Below are 25100 nucleotides of genomic sequence, written 5' to 3' on the forward strand. Positions count from 1 at the left end.
CTCTTGGATCATTCCCTTTACAAGCATGTAGTATTCTTCTTCGTCTCTCTTAATTAGTGTTGGTTTGAAGTCTACTTGATGTGCTGAGTTTTCTTCTGTGAAGTGTAGACCTTTTATCCTGGGAGGAAACAACAGAGTCTTCTTGAGTGGGACAGTATCCATGAATTTTCCCTGTGGATTTTAATGCTCTTAGTAGGAAGTGAAGCCAAAGTCAATTTCACTTTCAATGCCTAGATCTGACTGTATCTTCATAGATTTCAGGGAGGCAAACTGAAAAGTTTTAAGATTTTTGATCCTTTGGACTTCTCAGGTCCTGCGGAAGAAAGGAGGAAAGAAATAGATGGATACTGGATAATGCGGGACGTGAGTAGTGAAGGGCCAGATGAAAGGCAGGGAGGATGGATGTACAGAGGGAAGGAGAGAGGAAAAGAAAGAGAAAAAAAAAGGAAAAAAGAAACCGTTGATTCATTCAATAGAAATTTTTGGAACAGTTACTACATGCCATGCTTTGTTTTAATATAGAGTTACAAAGCCACAAAGTTTTTGGTCAAAGCTGCCATTGCTCACCCTCATCCCTAATGTTTATCTTCACCTTCCTGTCAGTACTAGGTAGTGGCTCTCTTTCTGACTGTCTCTGTGGACATGCCTGGGATCTTTCTGCCCTAAAGATTTTGCTGCTAGCCACTTAAAAATAAGACACAAAGAAGCCACCAAAGTTTCAGATTTTTTTTTTTTTTGGTACTGGGGATCGAACTCGGGACCTTGTGCTTGCACGGCAGGTGCCAGAACCACTGAGCTAAATCCTCGGCAAAGTTTCAGAATGTTAAAAATGCTTCCTACTGTAATTCCTGGTCCATTTCTGAATCCTTTTTTGTACATTCTGTTGGAGCAGTTTGATTTTCCTTTGTTGGAGGAAAATTCATGAAATATTTCTTTTCTTTAAATTCCTCCCCTACTCTAAGTAATGGCAGCTACCTCTCTAGGAGGCCCCTCCCAGACTATTTATTCACTCATTTGACATTTTTTAAATGGTTATTGTTATCATAGTTACTTACAATTAATTGATATAATGAAGACCTAGTATGTGGATATTTCTTTGTCATTTATGATGAATATGGGACTGTTGAATTTTGTATATGAGCTTGAAATATAGGTGCCCTCTGTTATGGATTGTGTTTAGATGACCCCCTAAAGGTGGGGTTTTCTTTTTCAGAAGTGGCTGAGTCTGGAGTGTGTGATGCTGGCATTAAGGGTGTGTGATTACGAAACCACTACATATGAGTGATTGGTTTGGCAGCACCCTAATCCTGGTAGTCTGGATAAAAGGGGCAGAAAGACACTGCTAAGGTCCCTTTTTGCTTTTGCTGCTTTGTGTGTACCATGTTGTTTCTCCTCTGCGGTGCCTGTTTGTCATCCCTGCCTTGGAGCAAGCCAATTATAGACTGAAACCTCTACAAACTGTGAGCTAAATAAACATTTCCTCCCTTAATTTTGGGTGTTGGGTATTTTGTCTCTCAGCAACAAGAGAAAAATAAGACACCCTCCAAAAGTGAAACACTAAAGATTGCTTTATTAAGACTTACCACTAGTTTTATACTTTTAGGCTTTCTTATTTAGGTTCATAGATCCCTTCAAGTTATTTTCATGTATGGAAAAAAAGGGTTGAGGTTAATTTTTTATATACGGATACCAGGGGTTCTAGTGCCATTTGCTGAAAACACTATCTCTTCCTCGGCTCTTGAATTGAGTTTATATTCTATAAAATGCTAATGTTAAATAATCTTTCAAAACTAAGTGGACCATATATGTGTGGTTCTATTTCTAGATTCTCTGTTTTATTCAAATGATCTATATGTCTTTCCCTACACCAACACTGCCTTGATTACTGTAGCTTTAGAAGAAGTCTTAAAATTAGGTACTAAATGTCTTCCAACACTGTTTTCGTTTTGGTTTTAACTTTTCTAGGTCCTTTGTATTCCTACATAATTTTTAAATTTCAATATCCAATTCTTCATTTATAGCAAGTATACACAGACCTGAATTTTTATATATACCTTGTGTTTTCTAATCCTGCTAAATTCAAGTACAAGTTCTAGGGGCTTCTAGAGATTTCTTAGTATTTTCTCTGTAGATGATCATTTCATCTACATATAAAGATTTCACTTCTGCCTTGCCAGTCCTGTCCTAATTGTTTTATTTTATTGCCGGATTATTTTGGTTTAAGCCTATGTTTCAAAGTTTAATGGACAGATGAAGAGTAGGCATATCTGCCCTTGTTTCCCACCTTAAGGAGAAAGCATTGTATCTTCTCCATTCATATAAGGTGTTCTCGCTGGAAGTATGGAGTACATGTCTTTAATCTGTTGAGAAGTTTCTGTTCTGCTTCTAGTCTCCTGATAGCTTTTACCATGAACAGCTGTAGAATTTAGTCCAATACTTTTTCTCCAACTAGTGACAGGATCATATGGCTTTTTCCTTTCCTCTGTTAAAATGATGGCTTTTAGGTGTGGATCTTCCAAAGCTGAACCAACACTACCATCCCTATAACAAAACCACTTTCTACATCCTGCCAGATCTGACTTCCAATAGTTTGTTTTGTTAAACGAATTTCTATCTATGTTCATACATTTTTCTTCTATTATCTTTATCCAGTTTTAGGATTAGCACAATGTTGAGTTCCTAAAATGAGGGGAGAAGTGTTCCTTCTTTTTTCTGCTTTAATTGTTTGATATAATTTTATCAGTTAAAATGTTTATGAGCCTGCTGTTGTCATATAGGTAGGTTTTCAAGCTAGGAATATACTTTCTTTAACAGGTGCTATTCAAATTTTATATTTCCTTCAGAGTTAGTTTCATTAATTTGTCTTCCAAGGTACTTCTTAGAAGTTGTCAAATTTATTTCAAAAAAGATTTTTGTAATATGCTTTCTATATCCTTTTAAATTCTGTAAAATCTGTGGTAATGTCTCCTAGATCTTGATATTGTAATTTTAAAAATGTATAACTGATATTGTGTAACAGGAAGAAAAGGTCTAAAAGAGCAGGGGAATTGGGAGGGGTAGGGGAAGGGAAAAAAGGGAAAGGAAAAAATATGAGAAGAGGACAAAAATGGAAACAAAGTCTTTGCAAATAGGGAAGGGTGGAGGGGGTGAAGGGAGGGCAAGGGGAGGGGAAAAAAATAAGAACCAAGAAACTCATGTAAAGGTACAAGATCCCAATGATGAATGTAACTGTATTTTATACCGAAAATGCACCAATAAACTTAATGGGGAAAAAAATAAAGGATAAAATATAAGACTTACCAGTGCCTGATTGTGTATATGTATACCCGCTCTTTTATAGCAGGTATATCTTACTGATTATAAAAGGGATACAGCTGAGAGTGGTGGTGCATACCTGTAATATCAGCTGCTTGGGAGGCTGAGGCAGGAGGATTGCAAGTTCATGTTTACCCTGTACAACACAGCAAGGCACCATCTCAAAAATAAATAAGATAAAAAAGTGAAAGGGAGCTACTAAAAATAAAAATCAAATCAGTCATTTTAATCAAGTCACAATAAATACTCCTTGAAGCTAATAAATACAATTTTCTAAAATCTTATAATGTGAAATAACCTTAAAAAATAAATTTACATTAAAATCCAAATATGTCAAGGGAAAATTGCCCCAATTAGTTGGAGTAGATATTGAGCAGGTGAATTACTTGTCACCAATTCCCTTATCCTTGTACCCTTATAATTCATTCTTTTAAAGAGGGGTAGCAGATTTATATGTCATTACTTAAAATGCCTTGCAAATTCTTCTCTAATGGGAAAAATTGCAAAACCTAGATAGAAGATTGTGCTTTTGATTATGCCTTATTCTTTTGATTTATTATGTCTTTGAAAAAAATGTTGTTATATACTTTTTTTCTTTTGTTAGTCCATCCCTGCCCATACTCTTTCTCACTGAACCACAGTGGGACTAATTAATAGGAAAAAATTAACTTTAGACTTTACTATTGAGAAATGTTTGTGGCTAGGTGCAGGGTTCACACCTCTAATTTCAGCTATTTGGAAGAGTTGAAGCAGGAGGATTGCAAGTTTGAGCCTGGCCTGGGCAACTTGGCAAGACCTTGTCTCAAAGTAAAAACTAAAAAGGGCTAGAGATACAGTTCATTGCTAAAGCACCCCTATCTTTATTCCTCAATGCTACCAAAGGAAAAAAAGGAAAGAAATATTTGTGAATTCTGTATTTTAGGGTTCATTTTCTTCAAATTCTAGTCAAGGTTGGATGAGCTGGATTATTATTAAAATAATTGGGTTCTTTCTGTCCATGGACACCCTAGGAAGGATCTTTAGTCTCTCTCTTCCCAGTGCCATCATGTCTAAGAATCTCATAAAGAACCCAGACAACTGTGAAAGCTCCTCACCAAAGAACTGAGCTTTGAAACAACCAATAAAAGTCTGAGGAGCCATTGTTAGCAAAGGGGAACATTCCTAGACTGTGTGGTAATGAGAGATCCAAACTAGAGTGCTCAGAGGCTTTGTGTTCATCACTTACGCTACTGTGGAGTAGATGGATGTAGCCATGAGTACAAGGCCCATACAGGTGGATGGAAGAGTTTGGAGCCAAAGAGGGCTGTGTTGACACTTCACTGTGTTCCACTTCACTGTGGAAAGGATCTTTGTTGGTGGCCTTAAAAAAGATACTTAAGAATATCACCTAAGAGATGATTTGAACAGTGAGGAAGACATGAATTGACTGAAATCATGACTGACCAAGGCAATGGCAAAAAGAAGGGCTTTGCTTTTGTAACCTTTGACAACCATGACTGAATGTAGTGCAGATATACTCTATTGTGAATGGCCACAGCTATGAAGTGGAGAAAGCCCTACTGAAGCAAGAGATGGTTGGTGATTTGTCTAGGCAGAGAGGTCAAAATGGTTTTAGAAACTTTGATGGTAGTCATGGAGGTGGTTCTAGTGGCAATGACAGCTTTGGTCATGGAAAATATTCAGTGATTGTGGTGGCCTTTGTGGCAGTTGTGTTAGTGGTGGATATGGTGGCAGCAGGGCTGTGGGCTAGGGATAGGGCTAGTGACCATGTTGAAAAAACTTTTATATTGTGAAGTTGCTTATTAGCCTTCTAATACACTAGCAATGTCTTATGCTATAAATTCTATAAAAGAAAAATTTGTGTTCTGCTCAGTAGAAATTAGCCATAGCTATATAATTTTGCTTTCTAATGTCTAGATATTATAAGCTAGAGTGTGTGATTCAGAGTGTGACATATTAAGAGATCCACAATAGCTGTACCTTCTTCAAGTTGTGTGTATAAGGATAGAGATAGAGACTGACTAGCAAAGACTCAGTGATGCTAAATGAATGCCTAGTCAGTGTTTGAGAGAATTACAAATGCACATCCTCTAAGAAGTGTATCCCTATTCCTTAAAATGAACAAATGTAATACAGAAGTTCTCAAGTACCAAAAACCAGGCAGACATACAAGTGGTATTATATTGGAGAACTATCTCTAGAATTGATGAAGGGAAGCAAAGCTAGAGAGGCCGGGCTAGCCTAGGGGAGGATTAGGAGGCTAAAGTAGCAGTGTGACCTGGAGTGATATAGTTGACCTCCTTTTGTCTCATCCGTGTACAATGGAAGTTGTTATGCCTCACCTCATTTCACTTAACTGTGACATTCATCCTGCAAACTTTTAATACTCCTATTTAATAGCCAAGAAAATTATAGTTCTCAAAGAGGTGAAATAACCACTTCAGCTCCAGAGCAACTTGTGGGATAGGTTGAGGCCTCTGACACAAATGTATGTAGTTTAGCTCTCCCTGTACTCTGTCCTGCTTTATATCCTGCATTCTAACCCAGACATGCTGATCCTGAGACCACTCTTCAGCAAACTACATACCTAAACACACACACACACACACACACACAGAGAGAGAGAGAGAGAGAGAGAGAGAGAGAGAGAGAGAGAGAGAGAGAGAGAGTAACTCACCCAAGAACTTCTCAAGTCAGCAGAATGACTTGGGACCCAGCTCTCTGTTGATTCCAAACCTACATGCTCTTCAGGTGTTGTCAGAGTTCTGTGAAAAAGGCCCTGTACTTGAATCTTTGTCTTGAAATGTCTGCTTTTGCAACAGAAGATTGCTTTACTTCTGTTTTTAAAATCATTTATACCCTGTCTTGTTCCAAAAAATAATGAAGTTACTACAGAGGAGGGTAAAAGACCATCTATCCAGTTATACTGATGTTTGAGGAGGCTCAAATCCTTTTATATTATGCTAGGTTTTTTTTTGTTTTTTTTTGCAAAAGAGTTATGAAAACAGGAGTATTCTTATTTATCAGCAAAAGAGTACAGCACTCCCCCTTTTACTATTGGGGTTAAATTCCAGGATTCCCAGTGGACACTTAAACCCATGGATAATGCTGAGGGCTATGTATGCTGTTTTTTCCCTATACATACATATCTGTGATAAAGTTCAATTTATAAATTAGGCACAGAAGAGATTAATAACTAATCATAAAAGAAAAAAGTTATAACAGTTACATTGTTTTAAAAGTTATGTGAATATCATTTTTCTCCTTCCCTCTCTCCCTTACTCTATTTTATTGTACTATGCATTACTCACCCTTCTTGCAATAATGTGAGAGGATAAAGTGCCTACGTGATGAGTTGAAGTGAAGTGAATGACATAATCATCGTGATGTACATTAGGTTACTACATGAGAGTTACCTGAACATAAGCACTACAGTACCCTCAACAGTTAATATGTTAACTGAGACAGGTACAAAATGACTAACAGTTGGGTTGCATATACATTGTGGATATGTTGCACAAAGGCATGGTCTACACCCAGGGTAGTATGAAGCTGGAAGGCATGAGATTTCATAACACTGTTCAGAATGGCATGCATTTTAAAATATAATAATTGTTTATTTCTGGAATTTTCTAATTAATATTTTTGGAGTACAATTGACCACACATAACTGAAACTTTGGAGTGTAAAACCACAAATAAGAGGGTACTACTATACTAGTGCATGTCCAAAATAGACAAATATGTATGACATAAAGTAGGGTAGTTGTTGTTTAGGACTGGAGAAGAATTTTGGGGTAATAACTGATGGGTACAGGCTTCCTTTTTGAGGTTCTAAAGTTCTAACGTTGATTATTGTGATGGTTAAAGAGCTCAGCTCAGCATATATATTAAAATTGTTGGGCCGGGGATTTAGCTCAGTGGTTCCGGTGCCTGTTGCTTAAGTGCAAGGTCCTGAGTTTGATCCCTGGTACCAAAAACAAAACTAAAAAAAAAAATTGTTAATTATACATTTAAAAAATAAAAGAATGTTAGTACAGACAAGGCAGCTATTTCAGTTCATAAAAAAAAAGAAGGATTCTAACAAGATCTCACTCATTTCTGAGTGCATGGCAGCTGCTCCAAGGCCTATGGAAATGTCTTATTTCATTCAGGCGTGTGTGTGTGTGTGTGTGTGTGTGTGTGTGTTTGTGTGTGTATCCATCCTCGGGATATTCTAGACCTCAGGGTATGATTAAGAAATTAGTGTGGTATGGGAATGAAAATAATGAAGAAATTAGTGTGGTATGGGAATGACAAAATCATGAACAAGCAACCAAGAGTGTGAGGTATCTAACATTTAAATCATGCTTTATCATTTGAACCCCTTTAAACAGTGTTTTGTAAGCATTAAGTCTTTTAGCTTTCCAGATGATGTTTATACTGACTGCTTTTCTTTGTAAATCAGACCCATTGTAGTTGTTGGTCTGTTTAGCCTTATTATATATCCCAGAAAACCATTTGGTCTCTTGGTAGTGGAAATTTTAAGCCAGTTGACTTTCAGATAATACTGCTTTCTCCTGTTTATGAGTTCATTATGTGTTATATAGAGCTTTCCTAGGTATCTTGAGTATATGGAAGAATAGAGCAGAATGTTAGTTTAGTATGCTGTAATAGTAAGAACACAGGCTTTGGATCAGAGAGATACTGTGGGTTTAAATATTTGCTTCAGCTATGTAGGAAAGGAAGGATCACATCCTTCATTTCTCTGTCTACAAACTGGGGATGCTGATACTTATTTCAGAGTATACATGTGGGTTAAATGGGATACAACATATTCAAAACACTTAGCACAGTGCCTGACAGATAATGGGGTCCAAGTAAATGTTGAGGGTTTTTCCCCTTTCCATTAAGGAAGGGAGACATTTCTGCTTTCTACATCCTGTATTTTTGTTTGTTTTTAGTAAATTTTATTGAATATATTCACTGTGTACCAAGTACTGTGTTTGCATTTGGGAGTGCAGTAATGGATGTGCACAAATGAGGAAAAAGAAGTTACCTTCTTTTTTAGATGGCAGTATTGTTTGAATTTTTTTTACTCCAAAAATATTTATCAAGTTTGGTATTTTGAATATTCTTCACCTAACCAAATGCTATAATAGCAATAGACACAGTATTACCTATATAATATGTTTGGTTTATAGAATATTTTTACATTCATTATTTTAGTGACACTTAGGTCAGAATTCACACCCCATATCCCTAGAAATACGCTTCAGAGCACTGCCATGGTAATAAAAATCCCCTTCTTGCCTTATATCTTATCTGTATCCAATATATCTCATTTGTATTTTAAAGATACTTTGCCTGATCAGCAAAAATGGCAGCATAGGGAACTCCAGAAGCCCATCCTTTTTGGCAAAAAATAGTCAAAATCAACTTTAATGGAACTCTGGAAACTTGTAATCAAAAGTTTGTTTTGTTTTGCGGTACCAGGAATCGAACTCAGGATCTTGTGAGCTTGTGAGGCAGGCGCGGGCGCCACTGAGCCAAATCCCCGACCCTGTAATCAAAAGTTTGTATCAAGGAGCTGGGAATGTAGCTCAGTGGTGCAGCACCTGCCTGGCAAGTGAGAGACTCTGAATTTTATTCCCAGTACCAAAAAAAAAAAAAAGCTTGTATCAAATAAGTACATGTTTAATCAGGGAAAATTATTTTAAAATAATTCTTCATGGGCTATTTGGAACTTAAGGTTTAGGGGAGACTTAAGTTGAACACTGAGCTTAGTATTTGCCAAGGCAGCTATCAGGGAACTGTTCTGACTATGGAAAGTTATAAAGGTCTTTCTCATGTTGATCAGAAAATCTTTTTCTCTTATTGCCTACTTGCCTCTCCATTGGAATCACACCCAAAAGTTACAGATTTGAAATAATAATGCTGCCTTTCTTGGCTCTTTATCTCTTTCTCCTGACCCAAAATGTACACTGTTAACACCAGCATTTTAATCCACCATCCTGTTTATTTCAGGGTGGCTTACACAACTGACAGTTTGTGTGACTTCTAGGAAGATAATTTCTGTTTGTGCATTTACTTAGACTTATGGAAAATACTTGTTCATCCATCAAATGCGTGTGCTATAGATAGGCTTTCCAACCTTATTCTCATTTCACCTTAGATTTTTCATAATGCTCTCTTTTGTGTCATTTTTGCATCTTCTGTATACTTTTTTTGTGCCCTTTTACTTTTACTGTATTGATTTGACTGCCTCACTGAACTTTGATTCCTTGAAGACCTAGACCAGTGATAGCAAACCTTTTAGAGACTGAGTGCCCAAACTGCAACCCAATCCCACTTATTTATCTCAAAGTACCAACACTGCAATTAAACCTGAATACTGAGGTTTTTAGTTTAGAAAAAAACAATTGTCATCCAGTGCTCAGCTGCTGGGGAAACTTGGCTCATATGCCAACAGAGGGCTTTGCATGCCCATCACATACTAAGTATGTAATAAATGTAAGTAGAGTGGGTGAGAGTTGAGTAGGAAACAAGGATGAAAAAGAGATTAATTATAGTCTTTGGGGCAGATGACAGTTATCTGTATGTGATTGTAACTCGTAAGATTTATATATATATTCAGCTAAATACAAAGTTAGACCCCAACTTTACACCATACATAAAGTTTAACGCAGAGTGAATCAGAGATCTAAATAATGTACAGTAGAAGAAAACATTGGGGGAACTTCGGTACATAATAATTCATCTCTTATAGCATTTATCATTGCTGTCATGTAGTGGACTTCAGCATGCAGTATGGATATTATGGAGTTTGATTTTGGTTGTAGTATCCAATGTAATAAGACAAAAATGTGTCCTTGAAGTCTCTTAAATCACTGGGCTTCGGGCCTTCAGAAACTCAAATGTAATGAATTAAGAGACTACATTTAATTTTGACTCCTATATAAAAATACAGTGCTCTGCTTTGCATTTTTGTAAATACTTCAATATTTGTTTCATGGCCAGTTCAAGTTTCTTGAGAGGTTCAGGCCTAATGAAGAAAATCTTGTTTGTAAAGGAGATTTAATACACTCAATTAAGAAAGGTGAAATATTTCTCTATCTCTTTAGCATGGACAAAACAACTATTGGCCTTGGCTTATTTAGGCAGTATCTACTTTAGAAACAAAAGCTTAAACCAGATGTCCTCCTTTTTTTTTTTAAGGTAGGGTGTGTTCTTAGAATGTGTTTTGTTAATAAATTAACTCATTTTCTGTTGTAGCTTCCCAAGGGAATTGTCTTTCTTGGTGAGTGGCTTGGAATATGCAAAAGAGATTGTCATCTTTTTCCTAAACTAGTATATGGACTAATTTTGACTGTTTGTCTTTTATTCTTTTATAGGAAGCTAAACTCCAGGGTTCAGAGGAGTCAGAGCTGCAGTGACACAGCTCAGGACAGAGTGAAGAGCAGACTGAGAGCGGCTCCAACCAAAAAAGCCAAGGTACATCTCAGCCACAGGCTGGCAGGCTCTCTAGTCCTACTTCCTAGTTTCCTCTGCACATGGCCATGGGAGAAATTGTTCTAGATGAGGAAGTAGAATGGGTCCCAGGCATGCCATTGGTTATGTCAGAGGATTCTACACAAGATGTGAAGGAAGGTTTAAATCAGTAGTCAGATGGGTGATATGAGGGCCATTAGAGAAACCTTTTTAACAGCTCTAGCCAGGTGTGGTGGTAGATGCCTTTAATCTCCGCACTCTGGAATGCTGAGGCAGGAGGATTACAAGTTCAAGCCCAGCCCCGGCAATTTAAGAAGACTCTTGTCTCAAAAAGGAGGTGGGGTTCTGAGGATGTGGCTCTGTGCAAAGACCCTGGGTTCAATCCCTAGTACCATAAAAAGAAAAAAACCTGACACCTCTAGCTGAGTTTGTTTTTCCTTCAGATTTTTTGTGTGTGTGTGTGTTTTTTTGTTTTGTTTTGTTTTGTTTGGTACTGGGAATAGAACTCAGGTCCTTGCGCTTGCGAGGCAGGCAGCACAACCACTGAGCTAAATCCCCGGCCCCTTCCTTCAGATTTTTAATGCTGTTGTTTCAAGTGTGTAGGAGTTTCTGGTAAATGAATGGTATGCTTTAATTTAGGGTTTTTTCCCATTTCTTAGGCTCACATTACCCTTTATCCCTTTTCTTGTTCTTCCCTTTTTCATCCCTCTACCATCTAAAGGAATTATGTAGAAAAAAATACATGTATGTATGTATGTATGTATGTATGTATGTATGTATAATGTTTTTAATCTCTTTCAGGTCACAACTATGAATCCAGCCTCCAACCCCATCATTGGTGTCCTTTTGTCCACTCAGAACAACCGCTGTCTCTCAGCACCTGACTTAACCATTGAAAAGCGTCTGCCCTTCAGCTCCTTTTCATCTTTGGCTTCCCTGCATAAGCCAGAGCGCTCCATTAGTCCTGAGAGCAATGACAGCATCTCCGAAGAACTAAACCATTTCAAGCCCATTGTCTGCTCACCATGTACTCCTCCCAAGAGACTCCCTGATGGCCGTGTACTAAGTCCCCTCATCATCAAGTCAACACCTCGAAACTTAAACAGAAGCCTGCAGAAACAGACTTCTTATGAGGCCAGTCCACGGATCCTCAAAAAGTGGGAGCAGATCTTTCAGGAGCGACAGATCAAAAAGACCCTTTCAAAAGCCACTCTCACTTCCCTGGTCTCTGAAACAGGGGAAGACTTACTAAGTTCTGAAGTTACCCACCCTAGCAAGGAGAAGCCACTTCTGGCTTTAAATACAAGACTGTCCAGTGGGCAGATACTTTCTGAGTATACTGGACCCACCTCCACTGACCCTGAGTATTTCCCCTCTGTTAGCCAAACACAGGCAGAACAGGGCAGTGATAGTAAAAGAAGCACTGAGATCCCATTGGAAACCTGTTCCTTAGAACTCAAAGAGGGAATCAGAGGGACTTCTTTGAAGGGGGAGCAACTTGAGGGGTCAGGGTCAACCCCAGATGCTAAGTTAGACAAAACCTGTATAAGTACAGCCATGAAAATATCAGCAGTTAATTCAGTGGCACCAAAAAGCAATGTTTTGGGTGGGGTCCTCAAAACAAAAAAACAGCTGAAGACATTAAATCATTTTGATCTGGCTAATGGTGTTCTGGAAGACAGCCTAGGAGAGGAACCACTTCCTTCTTTGCGTCGGGGACAGAAAAGACGTTGTAAGACCAAGCACCTGGAACAAAACGGCTCTCTCAAGAAACTGCGACAAACCAGCAGTGAGGTTGGTCTGGCCCCAGCAGACCCAGTACTGCGAGAGATGGAGCAGAAATTGCAGCAAGAGGAAGAGGACCGGCAGTTGGCCCTGCAGTTGCAGCGCATGTTTGACAATGAGAGGCGGACTGTGAGTCGCCGAAAAGGAAGCGTGGATCAGTATCTCTTACGGTCCAGCAGCATGGCTGGGGCCAAGTAGCACTTAATGAACAGTGTTACCTATTTTTAAGAGGTCTTTGGTCTTGATCATTTATCTGAAGAGTTGAGTGTTCTCACTTTGGGTTTCATTTAATGCAAAATACTGTCTAATATGGTTTTGAGAGGTACCGGGGCCTTGTTAGTCAAAATCCAAGGCAACTGCCTCTCTGTTCTTTGTGACCCAAACCAGAAGCACTCCTCACCCCCTAATTGACTACCCCCTTCTGAATGCTTCTGGGCCACATCTGGCAGTACCCACTTGGAATGAGATTTGGAATGGCCTCATTCAGAAGCATAATGATCAGAGTTAGAAATGGTAAAGGAAAGAGGGGATACCTTCTCAAACTGATGACCTCCTGACTTCTTTCAACAGGGTGTTGTTTTAAATCAACCTTGCAGATAAAAATTAATTACATCTTTTTCAAAGAAGTGGAGCAGTCTAGTACTTTGGAAGATCCAAAATGACAGATTATGTTCCTCTTTTTTCTTCCCCTTACCACAAATAACAATACCTACTTAAATTGATTAAGCATATGCTTCTATGAAAGTTAATTTACATTCTCTGCTTAAAAAAATAACATATGATTAATACTGTATGGTTTCCAGGGCACATTCATAGACATTGTTTAATTTGGTCTCCCTAAGAGACCTAACTTGTAAGTGGTATTAGCCCCATTTTTAGATGATGAAACTGCAGTGCAGATGTTCAGGTTCTCTCTACTAAGTGACATAGCCCAGACTGACTACTGGGTCTCCTGACAACAAATCCCATGGATTTTCTACACTAACAGGTTACCCAAATGGACTGCAACCCAAGAGCATGACAGGGGTACCTAGGGAGAGCTGGCCGGGCTTAAACACCGATAGTATAAAGTCTATATGAAAGAAGTTAAGATTGATAGATAAACAAACATATACTGTGCAATTCTGCCCTCTCCCCCCAGTTTACAGTCTTCTGTTTTCCTAGGGGTTCCAGCCTATGAGACAAACCACAATGGGGCTTCATTATTACTTTCCATATGGGTAATAATTATCTGCAATGTTGATCTAAAATCCTAAAAAATTGCCCCAAAGTCAGGCAAAGAGCAGTGCTGAAACTCCATAGTATGGAAACAAGGTATCTAGCTGGATGCAGCTGGTAAATTCAGTCCCATGGACCTTTGGGGTTTATTTTTCTTAGCAGCTGACACCATGTGTCTTTTGCATCCCTGGTGGTGCTTGGTGCTTCTGCCCATCTGGGCTCATTGAGAATAAGGATTAAGATAGGAGTTGAGGGAATCTCAGATGGGCTGGCATTCCCTGTGTATGTATGAGTTGTTGCTATACCTATGTGACTGGCATTTTAACAAACCTTCCAGAATTTATATATCCCAATGTATGCTGTCCTAGAGTAGCCCCAGCAGAATACTGCATAGTTTTTCTAAGGATGTTGCCTTTGGTGAAAACATTTCTGAAACTGTCTTCAAAGTGTAAAGACATTTAAAGACATAGACTCTCTTATAAAGTGTTAGAACTGGAAAGGACCTTAATGGTTGTCTGTTCTAACCTCTTCCTTTTACTAAGGCAGAGGCTGAAGTCCAGAACAGACTCACTGCTCAAGGGAGTATCTATAGCACCTTCTTCTCAGAGCAGATCTTCAATTTTTTGGAGTTATAAGAGAGAGAAATTTAAGTTTGAAAATAGTGAGAAGCTGTTTGAAGCCTCTGGGAAAGAAGGTGTGTTTATTAAGAGGGTTTGGAGTCATAAATGATTGCCACTGTGAAGCATTTAGAGCCATTTTCTTGTGCAGCTCATAGTTCCCAAACAGCTCCCAAAGAGAAATTCCAGAGATACCTGAAGCATTGTGGTCATCACTGAAATATGTGGGTCTTTCCAGTGACTACTTTGGTGGGGAACATCACTCACCTGAATGTATGTATTGTGTGTGTGTGTGTGTGAACACATGTATGTACATATGTATGTTTATAAAGGCATACATCAATCTCATTACTTTATATTCACACCACTTAATTTTTAGGTCCTACACAACTTATGACCTCCAAGAGCTGCTATAGGGCATGTTAATGCTCAAAATAGAAGAGCTGGCACTGATCTGCAAAGGACAGGAAGGGTGACCTTAATAAATGCCCATAGAGGAAACTTAACTATTACTGCTATTTCAGGTATTTCTTTTTTGATCCTAGTAAATATTATTGGAAGATATTAATCTTGTTGGTGGTAGCAAAGACACTCAATTTTACCTCTTGCCATCTTTTTCTGTTGCTCCAATAATTTGAAAAACACTTTTCAGTTGGAACTGATTCTTTGCTTTGGTAAAAAGAAATATTTTAATAGATGAAGGATGTATTTCAAATATTTTTCCATTAATACTTTCACTTTAAGAACCTGCATTAGCAACAAGTTTAGACTTCATATGCAGAGTAAAAAGCTATTACTTTTATTTTTCTTTGGTTCCAGGGATTGAACTCAGAACCTTGTGCTTTCGAGGCAGGTGCAGTGCCACTGAGCTAAATCCCTAGCCCATAAAGCTAATTCTTGTTAAGTGAATGTTATAAACATTAGGTTCAACTTACTGTCTTTCCTCTACATACCTACTGTAATGCTGAAGATGGTAGAGATGTTATTTTCCACACTTCCTGCTGAGCAGTAGTCCTTTAAATATAGGCAGAGCTATTTAGTTTAAGGAGGAGAGAGACTTAATCTATATCTGCTCAGCTTTGGAGGAAGCGGGGAACAAACCACTAAGGTATTGTCTGTATTTTAAGATGCTTTGCATACTTAAAAATGCTTTTTCTTTCTGAAGAATTAACATTTCTTGTTTCATTGTCAAGTTGGTCACAAGAGTTGTTGACATGAGTTCTTTGGTGGGGTGGGGAAGAAAAATACAAGGAAGGAAAACCAAATGATGGGGAACAATGGTATGCTAGAATAAGAGATACAGTATTTCACCTATCAAGCATTTAAAAATCATTGAAATTCAAGTCATTCTACAATCTTCCCTTGTCTTACTAACTGTTCTTGTGTATAGGGATTCTTTTCTTATTAAAGGGGAAGTCATGAGAGATGGGAGGATAGGGGCCATACTGGTGGGAAATCCCAAGAAATGTGGCACCCTCAGAAGGGGTGTTCTTAGCCCTTTTCCACAGAGAAGGAAAGACATTTTGGGAACATGTTCCATGACGCATTGATTGTATCTGTTAGAAGACATATGGGCCTGTTGGGTTGGCATCAACTCAGAGAGGGTTAGGCACCCAGTCCCCTGGCCCCTTTAATTACCTCTTTAAAATATGATTAAGCCTTTTTGGCTGAGGCTTGCCAGGGAAAGGTTTTCTAAGTGGCTTCATTTATTTTTTTAATTTTTAAATTTTTCCTTGGAAGAAGTACTAGTCATAAAGTGTTTTCTTTTGTTTTTGTTCATTTTTCCATATAAAAATGCCCCTAAGAGATTAAAGCACTTAAGTAATTGCTGTCTGCTTACAAACTAGCAAACCAACTAAAACAGGAGACTGCTACTGTTGTCTGGTTGCTTTTCATCCTTTCAGTTCCTTTGACAGATTACTTCTTAGGCTCTTAAGTTTGTGCCAACCCTGTGCTGGATTGTGGAGATTCAAAGATGGAAAGATAGTCCTTGATCTTCAGGAACTCAGTGTCCAGTGGAATATATTTGAATGTATGTGTAGTTGGAGATTGTGTTAATGGTCTTAAAAAAGGCCATTTCTTTTATAACAGTGTTCTTCAATGGTCTTGTTTAGGATGCCCTATACCTAGCAGGCTGCCTTGAACTTTTTATAGAGACCCACCAGTATTTATGAAATTGATCATAACATTGCTTTCTATTCCCTAAGTAATTTTACCAGGGGAGAATGAATCTTCTCCTGTAGTAATTATGGAACAATATAACTTCTCTTCAGGAGCAGCTTTTAGTTCAAGCACCAAGAAATGAGGCAGGTTTAGATTGCTGACATGGTCACAGGTGGTCCACCCCTTATTTTAGTAACCACCTAATCTCTTCCCCATCCTGACCTCTCATTAGAGCTGGTAGCAACTTGGGATTTCTTTCCTTTTTACTGTTGGCTCTTCATTGCAGTGGAAGGCCAGCAGGAAGCAGGAGGAAGAAAAATAAAGGCTACATTATAATCATGGTATATTCCAGCTAGAATAGCATGGAAACTATCAAACTTCCTCTATCCCTCTTTTTTTTTCTTTCTTTTTTTTTTTAAACAAATGATGATCTGGTGCCCTGTGTACTATTTTATGTGTAGTGTTTTGGGGCCTGAATAAATAAAGTTATGCATGCAACACGATTTGCAAATGAAGGGGACACCCAAATTAAAAGGAACTTTTAAAAGTAGCTCACTCTTCTGATTTTCTTCAGTTAAAATGCACCCATATTCCCTGAATATATATGCTCAGGTAGAGAAAAGCCCCACAGTGTAATACAAAGGTATAATCCTGAGAAGGGACATATTTTGGTTACGATTGCCATTTTAATTACCAATGGTTAAAAGCTAGCGAGCCATTGATTTTTTTTTTTTTTTTTTCAAAATTGGAAACTTGTTTGGGTCTTAAATCTTTTGTTAGCCTTTCCCCTGTCAGCCCATACATGGTTTTTTGGCCTGGTCAGTAGGTTGAACGTGGCTCATTATGTATTTTGGGGACCCAAGAGAAAGCAGGTCTATGGGGAGGTGGGAGCAGATTCTAGGGAATGAGGCTGCTGATTAGAATTAAGGTGGCCCAGAAATGCATCTTTACACATGTGCATCATCCACTATAGCTTTCTGAATATTTGTTCTGTACAGACTTAGAGATATGCAGAGCTCACCAGTTTAGAGATTAATCAAATTAGATGAAGGAAAAAGTGCCAAAACCTAATATGCAGATTGTTCTATGTATTATCAGTATTTTTTCTAAGAAAAGTACTCTCTTCTTTGTGAGTACATGCTTCCTTAATATCTTGCCAAGAAGGTGGCAACTTTTAATTATGTGAGAGGCAACCTCAAACTCTGAGCAGACTCCCTCCCTATCTTTTTTCTGGCTTAAGAAAGACATGGACATAGCCAAGGCTAGGCAAGGCTTGTTCCTCTTTCTTTCATTTTATTTAATATGAGGTACAGACAATGCACTCTTCAAATATAAAGCCCTTAACAGCTCAAGAGTAGCTTTTGGCCCTGGTTCCAGATTAATGTGGCAGCATTTGGCTTCTCCCTGGTTGACGCTGCCTCCCCTCCAAGCTGTGCACCAGTGTGAGTGGGGCTCTCACTCTCAGTCAGGTTTGTATCAGACATGATAATCACTAACCTTGAGCCTCCCAGCAGAGCACTTAAGTCCTAGTAAGAGAATAGGTACTATGCAAGGGGAAAAATGATTATTTTAAATGCCAACTAATAGATTTTTTTCTTTTTATGCCTGATGTGCTGTTTACTCAGTTCTTTGTATAATACAGTTGTCCAAAGGGCCTTTGCCCCTTCTGCCTAGAAATAGAAAATGGTTGTCTATTGGCTTTATTTAACCTGCTGTGGCTCCCTGGTGATCTAGTGGTTACAATGTATACAACCTGCTGTCTACAATAGAATTGGAGAAGAGGCCTGGATCCTTGGGGACTACCACTTCAGGCTGCCACTTCTCCAACTCATTATAAAGATAATTTTGACAAAGATTTGGAAAAGGCCATGCCCTATCAGGATGCTTCTGCCACAATGAAATGGTGTGGAATCAAGTGGGATGATGTGTTGTTTATTTACAGTACCAAAGTGCATTCTTCAATGTGTATTTGCCTGCTTGAGGCAAGGCCCAAGTTGAGAATACAGTAAAGCAAATTCATGAAAGAAAATGTTGTTTCTAAACAAATTCTTGTCTCTAAAGAACAGTCTCAGACAAACATGGGATAAGCTTAGACTGTGTGTTGTTTGACTTTTAGTGCTATCTTTATGCTGGGGAATACCTTCGAATGACCTTCTTTGGCCTTCAGAATGGTGGGAGATATTAGGAAGTGGGATAGAATTTATATACACAGTGTACAATTACATCTTTTAATGTAAGTTATCTACAGTTTACTGTCATCCTTATATTCATATTCCTAATAGAGGCACCAAGAAAATTTGAGTAAAGAATGAATATGGATGACACTGTCCCTTGCACATTAGGGCTGTACTTAGAAATCTGATTTTTGTAAATGTCCTTTTTTGGGAACAATTGTTTAGGAATTCAAAATACTCAGCATGTATCTTTTTTCTATCTAAACTTGGGAAATTAATTTGGAAGATTGTTAGGAGTAAATGTCATACATGGTAAACTAGCACTTGAGAGACCTTTGAAATAATCTGGCCCAAGACCTTCAAAAGAAGGCTGGCTAAAATGAACAGTGCAACTAGTTGGAAATGAGAGAACGGTACTTGGTTGTCTCTCAGTCCCTAAACTAACTACTCTGTGTGCCACTCATTAAATCCCTCATAGCTAGGTATGATGGGTGGTGTGGTCCTCATTTACAGATGGACCAGACAGTTTTTCATAGTCTAGAAGCTTCTGATTCCAAAGCTGCTAATTGCTTTTTCTGCTACCTTGGCCTAAACCAACCTTAGGGTGATCCCACTCTACAACTAGCCTTCCAATTGTCTTCTGGGATAGACACCCATACACCCCACCCTGCTGTCGGCTGGGACTGGCAGGGATAGAGACCACAGTTTTCCCTCTGTACCCACTTGTAGGGGAGGGAGGCATCCTAAGGCAGCAGGGATGTGAGGCACAATTTGCATCACATCACCTTTCTTCTGGCCACATCTGACTCCTAAGGTGCTCACTGGTGTCTTGGATCCATGACTAGGAAAACGGTTCAGTTTGGAAAGACTAAAGGACACCTGAACTGCAGCTGAAAGGTGAGTAAGAAACAGCACCATGTGGTCTTGTCAGATCTTCCTAGAGAAGGGGCAGTCACTGGGTACTGGCTTCCTTCTTGGCAGTCCTTTACTGATAGCATTTGGTTATGGGTGAGGGAAAAGGAGCACAAAATCTACCATTCTCTATAGCTCCATGATAAGAAAGCTTAGATCAGAAATTTAGAATGAGCAGCGGAATCTCCGCAAGTCTAGGAGAAGCAACCAATTTATTTATCCTTAACTAAGAAAGTAGTGTTTGGCCCAAGTGTCCCCCTTCAGGATACTCTGACATTAATGAAGGGTTGACTTGGGTGGGCAGACAGCAGATATACTTTTGGCTGAAAAAGCATAACTGGGACCACTGAGGCACATAGGCAGAACAACTCAATGGCTTGAACTGTCCAACAGCTTTTCCAACAAAGGAAAGGACAGCCTTTGGAGGGAACAAGCTCCCAGTCACTAGATGTGCACACAGTATCTCAACTACTAGGGAGGTGGCAAGAAGCTGCCTTCCTTGAGATTGGGATGGACATGCCCAGGAGCCTTGGAGATCTGGGAGCCTATGGTTTGATAGAATTTATGGCTGAAAGCACAATCCAGGTAGCTGTCAGAACTGGAACCTGGTGAGCGTGACAGTGGGGAGGGTAGTTTAGGGGCCCAGGAAATTCAAGTTGGTGAGCAACATTCCTGTGCATATGACTGCTGTTGTGGGTTACAATATATTACCTACATCTGTTCAGGTGCCTGTATCAACAGAGTCATACCTTTTGTCACTCGGTGTGACCTGTATAGCATGCTGTGATGATGAATATGTGTGTGTGTATACATGTGTGGGGGGTGCCCAAGCTGAGTATAAAAATTTAACTGGCCACTTGTGAAACTGCAGTTGAGTACAATAGTATGCAAATATTTAGTTACAGTTTAGGTTGTGGGGATGTACCTTGCTGAGGATCCTTAATTCTTGAGCTACTACTTCCTAGACCCTGGGAACTGCAGGCCTGCTACCAAGGTCTGAATTACAGGCATCCTCAGGAGAGGAGAAAGGGTTGCTCACACGACTAGGTCATACCCAGCATCATCCCTGGAATCCATATGTGCTGCTGCCTACTAATCATACATCAAGCATGGGGCAACCCTACAGCCTACTGTCAGAACTATTTACTTTCTGGAAGCCCCTGTGACTTTGCACAGCCGCAAGGTGTGTTTTGGAGCCATGGCCTTCTGTGTTTGCTTCTGTATCTTTAGCTTGTGTCTTGGATCACAGAAGGACCCTGGGAAACTCCATATAAACCCTCCCTACTTGCCCCACCTTTGTGACTGTGGCTGTCTGATAAGGGAACACTCAATCTCCTCTTCCTCATTACGATGGAAAAAGCTGCCCAACAGAAAAAGCACATTTCAGGGGATTATTGGCCTTGGTTTTGCCCTCCCTGTGTTGTACTGCCCATGGGCAAAATCATTAGCTTCTGCACCTTAGATTCTGTGCTGCTACTGTTCCCCCCCCACCCCCCATTTTCTGACCTAACACTTACCACAGCTGTTTATGCATGACTCCAGTGAGTTTCCCACAGGACCTTTGAGGTGAATACACCAGCAAGGACTTCTCCCCAGTGTGACAATGTTGCTGTGCTCCTGGCCTGGCGTTCAAGGAAGAATGTCTGGCGCCCACTCAGCGGCTCTGTGTACCCACTCTTTATTGCTGCTGGGCCAGTGTGAGGTCCTGACGAGCTCCTCACTCTGTGACCAGCAAGCAAGGTCAAGGCAAGCTCGGAGGCCCAAGTTAGGCCCCAGCCGGGCAGAGGCACGTTCAGGGGTGCAGAGGCCTCAGGGAGGACGGGGCCGCTGGCCAGGCAGCACACATGACCCACGCACAGCCCTAGGTTTTTGAGTCACTGGATGTGGGCTCCTGGCAGAACTCGTCCATGAGCTCGAGGAAGCGGCCAAACTTGGGTGGGCTCTCGCTGGGCGCCGGCAGAGCTGGAGGCGCTGGGGTGGCCCCGAACACAGTCCGCAGAGAGCCGCGCACCAGCCGCCGGTAGCGCTCCTGGAACTCCTTGAGCAGCCGCTTGGCCTCCAGGTACTGCTTACGGTTCATTAACCGCGGCTCTGCCTGCTGGCGCAGCACGGAACCTACCGGGAGAGAAGCCGGGGTGCAGCTAAACTCGCCAGTCCCTGCCCAACCTGAAGAGGTGAAAGTGGGGTGGAGTGGGAGGAGGAGGTGACAGGGACTAAAAATGGCCTTTTTAGCTTGGGGCAGTGGGAAGTCAGTAGATTCCCCTCCAGACTCTTTATCTCCAGTCTCGGTGTAGGTCCCTAACATCCTGTGTGACTTTAGGCAACTCCCTCCCTCAAGCCCAGTCTGTTTCTCCATCTGCACCCAGACCGGTGTGGGGGTGGGGGTGGGGTTCCCTCGAAAGGCCCTTCCTGCTCCCACAAGCCCTTTCTCTGCCTCACACTAGCAGCCTGGCTCCTCGATGAAGGCAGAGACATACCTAATGGAGCCTCTGTAATGTGGGGATCCCGCATGCGAATGAGGGTGTCATCCAGCAGCTGGGCTCGGGTCTTTGGTGGGGGTGGAACAAGAATCCTCGGGACCTGGCAGAAGGTAAGGAAGGAGGGTGGTATCCCAGGTTGGTATGTAGCCTTTCCTATCCACCTCATATAGTCAGGGCAACAGGCAGGGGCCACTTGGGAGCACTGAGAAACATGGACCTCAGAAGGTCTCAAGTGACAGTCACATCTCTGCCCGTGAGGGTCCTCCGGGATCATTCTCAGTCAGCAGGCTGGATACTCACCTTCTTCTCCTTGGGGACATAGTGTTTCTGAAAAGAGTCCAGCTTGGGCTTGGAGGAGTGGTAGATGAGGGGGTGCTTGAGCATCTGCTGCAGGGCTTGTGCATTCTTCTGGATGCCTGGGGCAGGAAGCTAAAATGAAAACCGCTCCCCCAACTTCTGCAGCCTCACAGTAGCCCTGGGTAAGAGGATTTGAGTCCTCAAGAAGAAAATACTGCTCCCAGATCCCTCAGTACCCCAAATTCCATCATTTGTCATGTGAATACATCCCCTAGGAGCACAGATCCAATGGCAACAACATTGGTGAGCACTGACCTAAAGTGATCCCATTAACCTCGGGGCGGTGGGGTGGGTTATACTACAGGGACTGATACCTAGGAGAGACCAGCTGATGGCCAGTGCCTTTGGGAGCATAGATGCTCTTAACACATTAGATTGAATAAGGGGCTTATGGAGGGAGCCACTTCCCTTGCCTCAAACCAAACGGGATTTGGGATGTTCAATTTGGAGCTTAACAGGGCTAGGAAGAGCTCCGGAATCTGCCCAGTCTGAGCTTGTTCATCAAACTTTTCCTGGGGAGAGGCTGTTCCAACCACAGTAGCTGGGCCAGACCAGCTGGAATCTCTGAACAAGCTGGTAAAAGCCCAGGGAAGAACAGGGATCCTGCCATGGATGAATTCAAGTCAGGACACCCTAAGAGGTCCTCTGACATTTGGAAAAGCAGGCTCAGTAACAGCAGGCTTGGCTGTGACCTGCTTGGGGCTTCACAGATGGCCTCACATACCTTTTGGCTCAACAAAGGCTGGATCGGGTCTGGTTGTCAGCAGCTCCTCATATCCATGGTACTTGGTGGGGATGGAGGAAGATGGGAGCTTCCTCTTAGTCTTCTTCACCTTGGAAGGTGCTGTCACTAGTCTCCTTTGGTCTTTCTCCTTTACCTCTAAATCACCCACACAGGTGATGGAGGAAGGCAGCTCACTCACCTATGTCAGGAAGGAAACACTCATGCCTGCACCCATCTTAACAATGGGTCTCTGCTAGTCTCCATGTGGGGCACCTGTTTAGGGCAAGATTAAGACTGGGACTGAGGAGGCCAACAGGGAGACAGATATGAACCAAACACCTGGTTGAATGCTGTTAAGAGAAGGAAGCATTGTAACTCCAGGTGATCCCAGAGGAAGCCCCAACCCAGCCAGCAAGCTCCCTGAAAGGAGTGATTCCTTAGCCTGAGCTCAGTCTTGAAGAACCAGGAGAACTGTCCCCAGTGGTGGATGGGAAGAGGGGTAGATTGCAAGAGATGAAAAAGATGGCCGTGGTGGGCAAGGAGGAACACTCACAAAAGTGCCATCAAGGTATGTTTGGGAGACTAAAGACTGGTACAGCTAGAGAGCAATGTGAAGTGACAGACAAGAATGATGTGCAAGGCACAGGCCCATTAGAACCTTTAAAGCCAAACTGAGGGTGTTTTGTATTTTCTTTATCCTCATTCTTGTGGCAAGCTAGGGAGGATTTTAGCCTACCCAAATGGTTTTATAAGAAACACGAACTGGCCAGGCATGGTGGTGAATGACTATAATCCTAGCACTCTGGGAGGCTAAAGCAGGAGGATCACTAGTTCAAGCAAAGCCCAAGCAACTCAGCAACTTAGCAAGACTCTGTCAAAAAATAAAAAGTCATGGATGTAGCTCAGTGATAAAGGCTTGGGTTTGGTGCCAGCAAAAAAAAAAAAAAGAAAATTTTATAGTGTATGAATTTATATATCCCATGTGGATTAAAGAAAGAGATGGATAGAGAATTAGATATGAATAGGTGGATGGATAGATAGATATACATATTAAAAAGATCTGGCTATGGGCAGATTGCTGAGGCAAGATTAGAAGTAGATGAATGATATAACAATAAAGTTTAAGGGGACCCTGCCAACTCTTCCAGCTTTCCACTGGTTGAGGATCCCTTATCTGAAATGTCTGCAGCCAGAAGTGTTTCAGATTTTGGAACATTTGCATATACATAATGAGATATGTTGAGGATGAGACCCAAGTCTAAACACAAAATTCATTTATATTTTATAGATACATTATGCACATAGCCTGCAGGTGATTTTATACAACATTTGGAGGGATTTTATGGATGAAACAAAGTTTCATGGTGTGGAATTTCCCACTTGTGGTCATGTTGGCACTCCAAAAGTTTTGGATTTGAGATTTCAGGTATTCAGATTAGGGATGCTTAAGCTGTATTTCCCCTCCCCTGCACACCACCCTTCTGTTGGAGTGATGTTTAATATTCCCAGTTCCTGCACCTCTCATTTTAATTTCCTTCCTCTGCACCCTGTTTCATGCTGTCCCTTCTGCCTATATCTTTCCCTTGCTAACTTTTATTCAGCCCAAAAAGTTCAGTTCATGTGACCCTTTTGGAGCCCTCTGGGTCTGGGGCAGAGGCATCCCTCCTTCCTCCAGGCCCCAGACCCTGACTGGATGCTTGTTCCTGGCCATCTTTCTCATTAGACTTTGAGCACTTCAGGGGAGAGCCTGCATCTGAGTCATCTGAATTCTCAGGATCCAGAGGCAGCATCAGAAGTGGGGTGATGTTAAGTGGGAGGCAGAGGCAGCAACAGACTCCTCTGAGAAACTGATCAGCACCACACCCCAATCAGACCCCAGATGCTGC

General features: G+C 41.0%; 2 protein-coding genes across 4 annotated transcripts in view; one reads left to right on the forward strand and one right to left on the reverse strand.

Annotated features, from left to right (window-relative positions):
• Rnf169 (ring finger protein 169) overlaps window positions 1-18596 on the forward strand; it is an 87203-nt gene extending 68607 nt beyond the window's left edge. Inside the window, exons 5-6 of the mRNA XM_087211931.1 lie at window positions 10688-10787; window positions 11586-18596. Coding sequence (XP_087068057.1) covers window positions 10688-10787; window positions 11586-12767 — 1282 coding nt within the window. The 3' untranslated portion in view covers window positions 12768-18596. The remainder of the gene's footprint in view (window positions 1-10687; window positions 10788-11585) is intronic.
• Window positions 18597-21315: 2719 nt separating this feature from the next.
• Window positions 21316-25100, reverse strand: part of Xrra1 (X-ray radiation resistance associated 1) — a 60303-nt gene continuing 56518 nt past the window's right edge. For all 3 annotated transcript variants that reach the window (XM_087211932.1, XM_004863235.4, XM_087211933.1), the window contains 4 exons: window positions 23215-23413; window positions 22434-22549; window positions 22131-22233; window positions 21316-21768 (listed from right to left, as the gene is read on the reverse strand). In XM_087211932.1, coding sequence (XP_087068058.1) covers window positions 21515-21768; window positions 22131-22233; window positions 22434-22549; window positions 23215-23413 — 672 coding nt within the window. In that variant the 3' untranslated portion in view covers window positions 21316-21514. The remainder of the gene's footprint in view (window positions 21769-22130; window positions 22234-22433; window positions 22550-23214; window positions 23414-25100) is intronic.

The sequence above is a fragment of the Heterocephalus glaber genome, unplaced genomic scaffold (assembly GCF_053883595.1).
Source record: "Heterocephalus glaber isolate CG9 unplaced genomic scaffold, H.glaber_assembly_v1.0 deba00001428, whole genome shotgun sequence".
NCBI classification, from domain to species: domain Eukaryota; kingdom Metazoa; phylum Chordata; class Mammalia; order Rodentia; family Bathyergidae; genus Heterocephalus; species Heterocephalus glaber.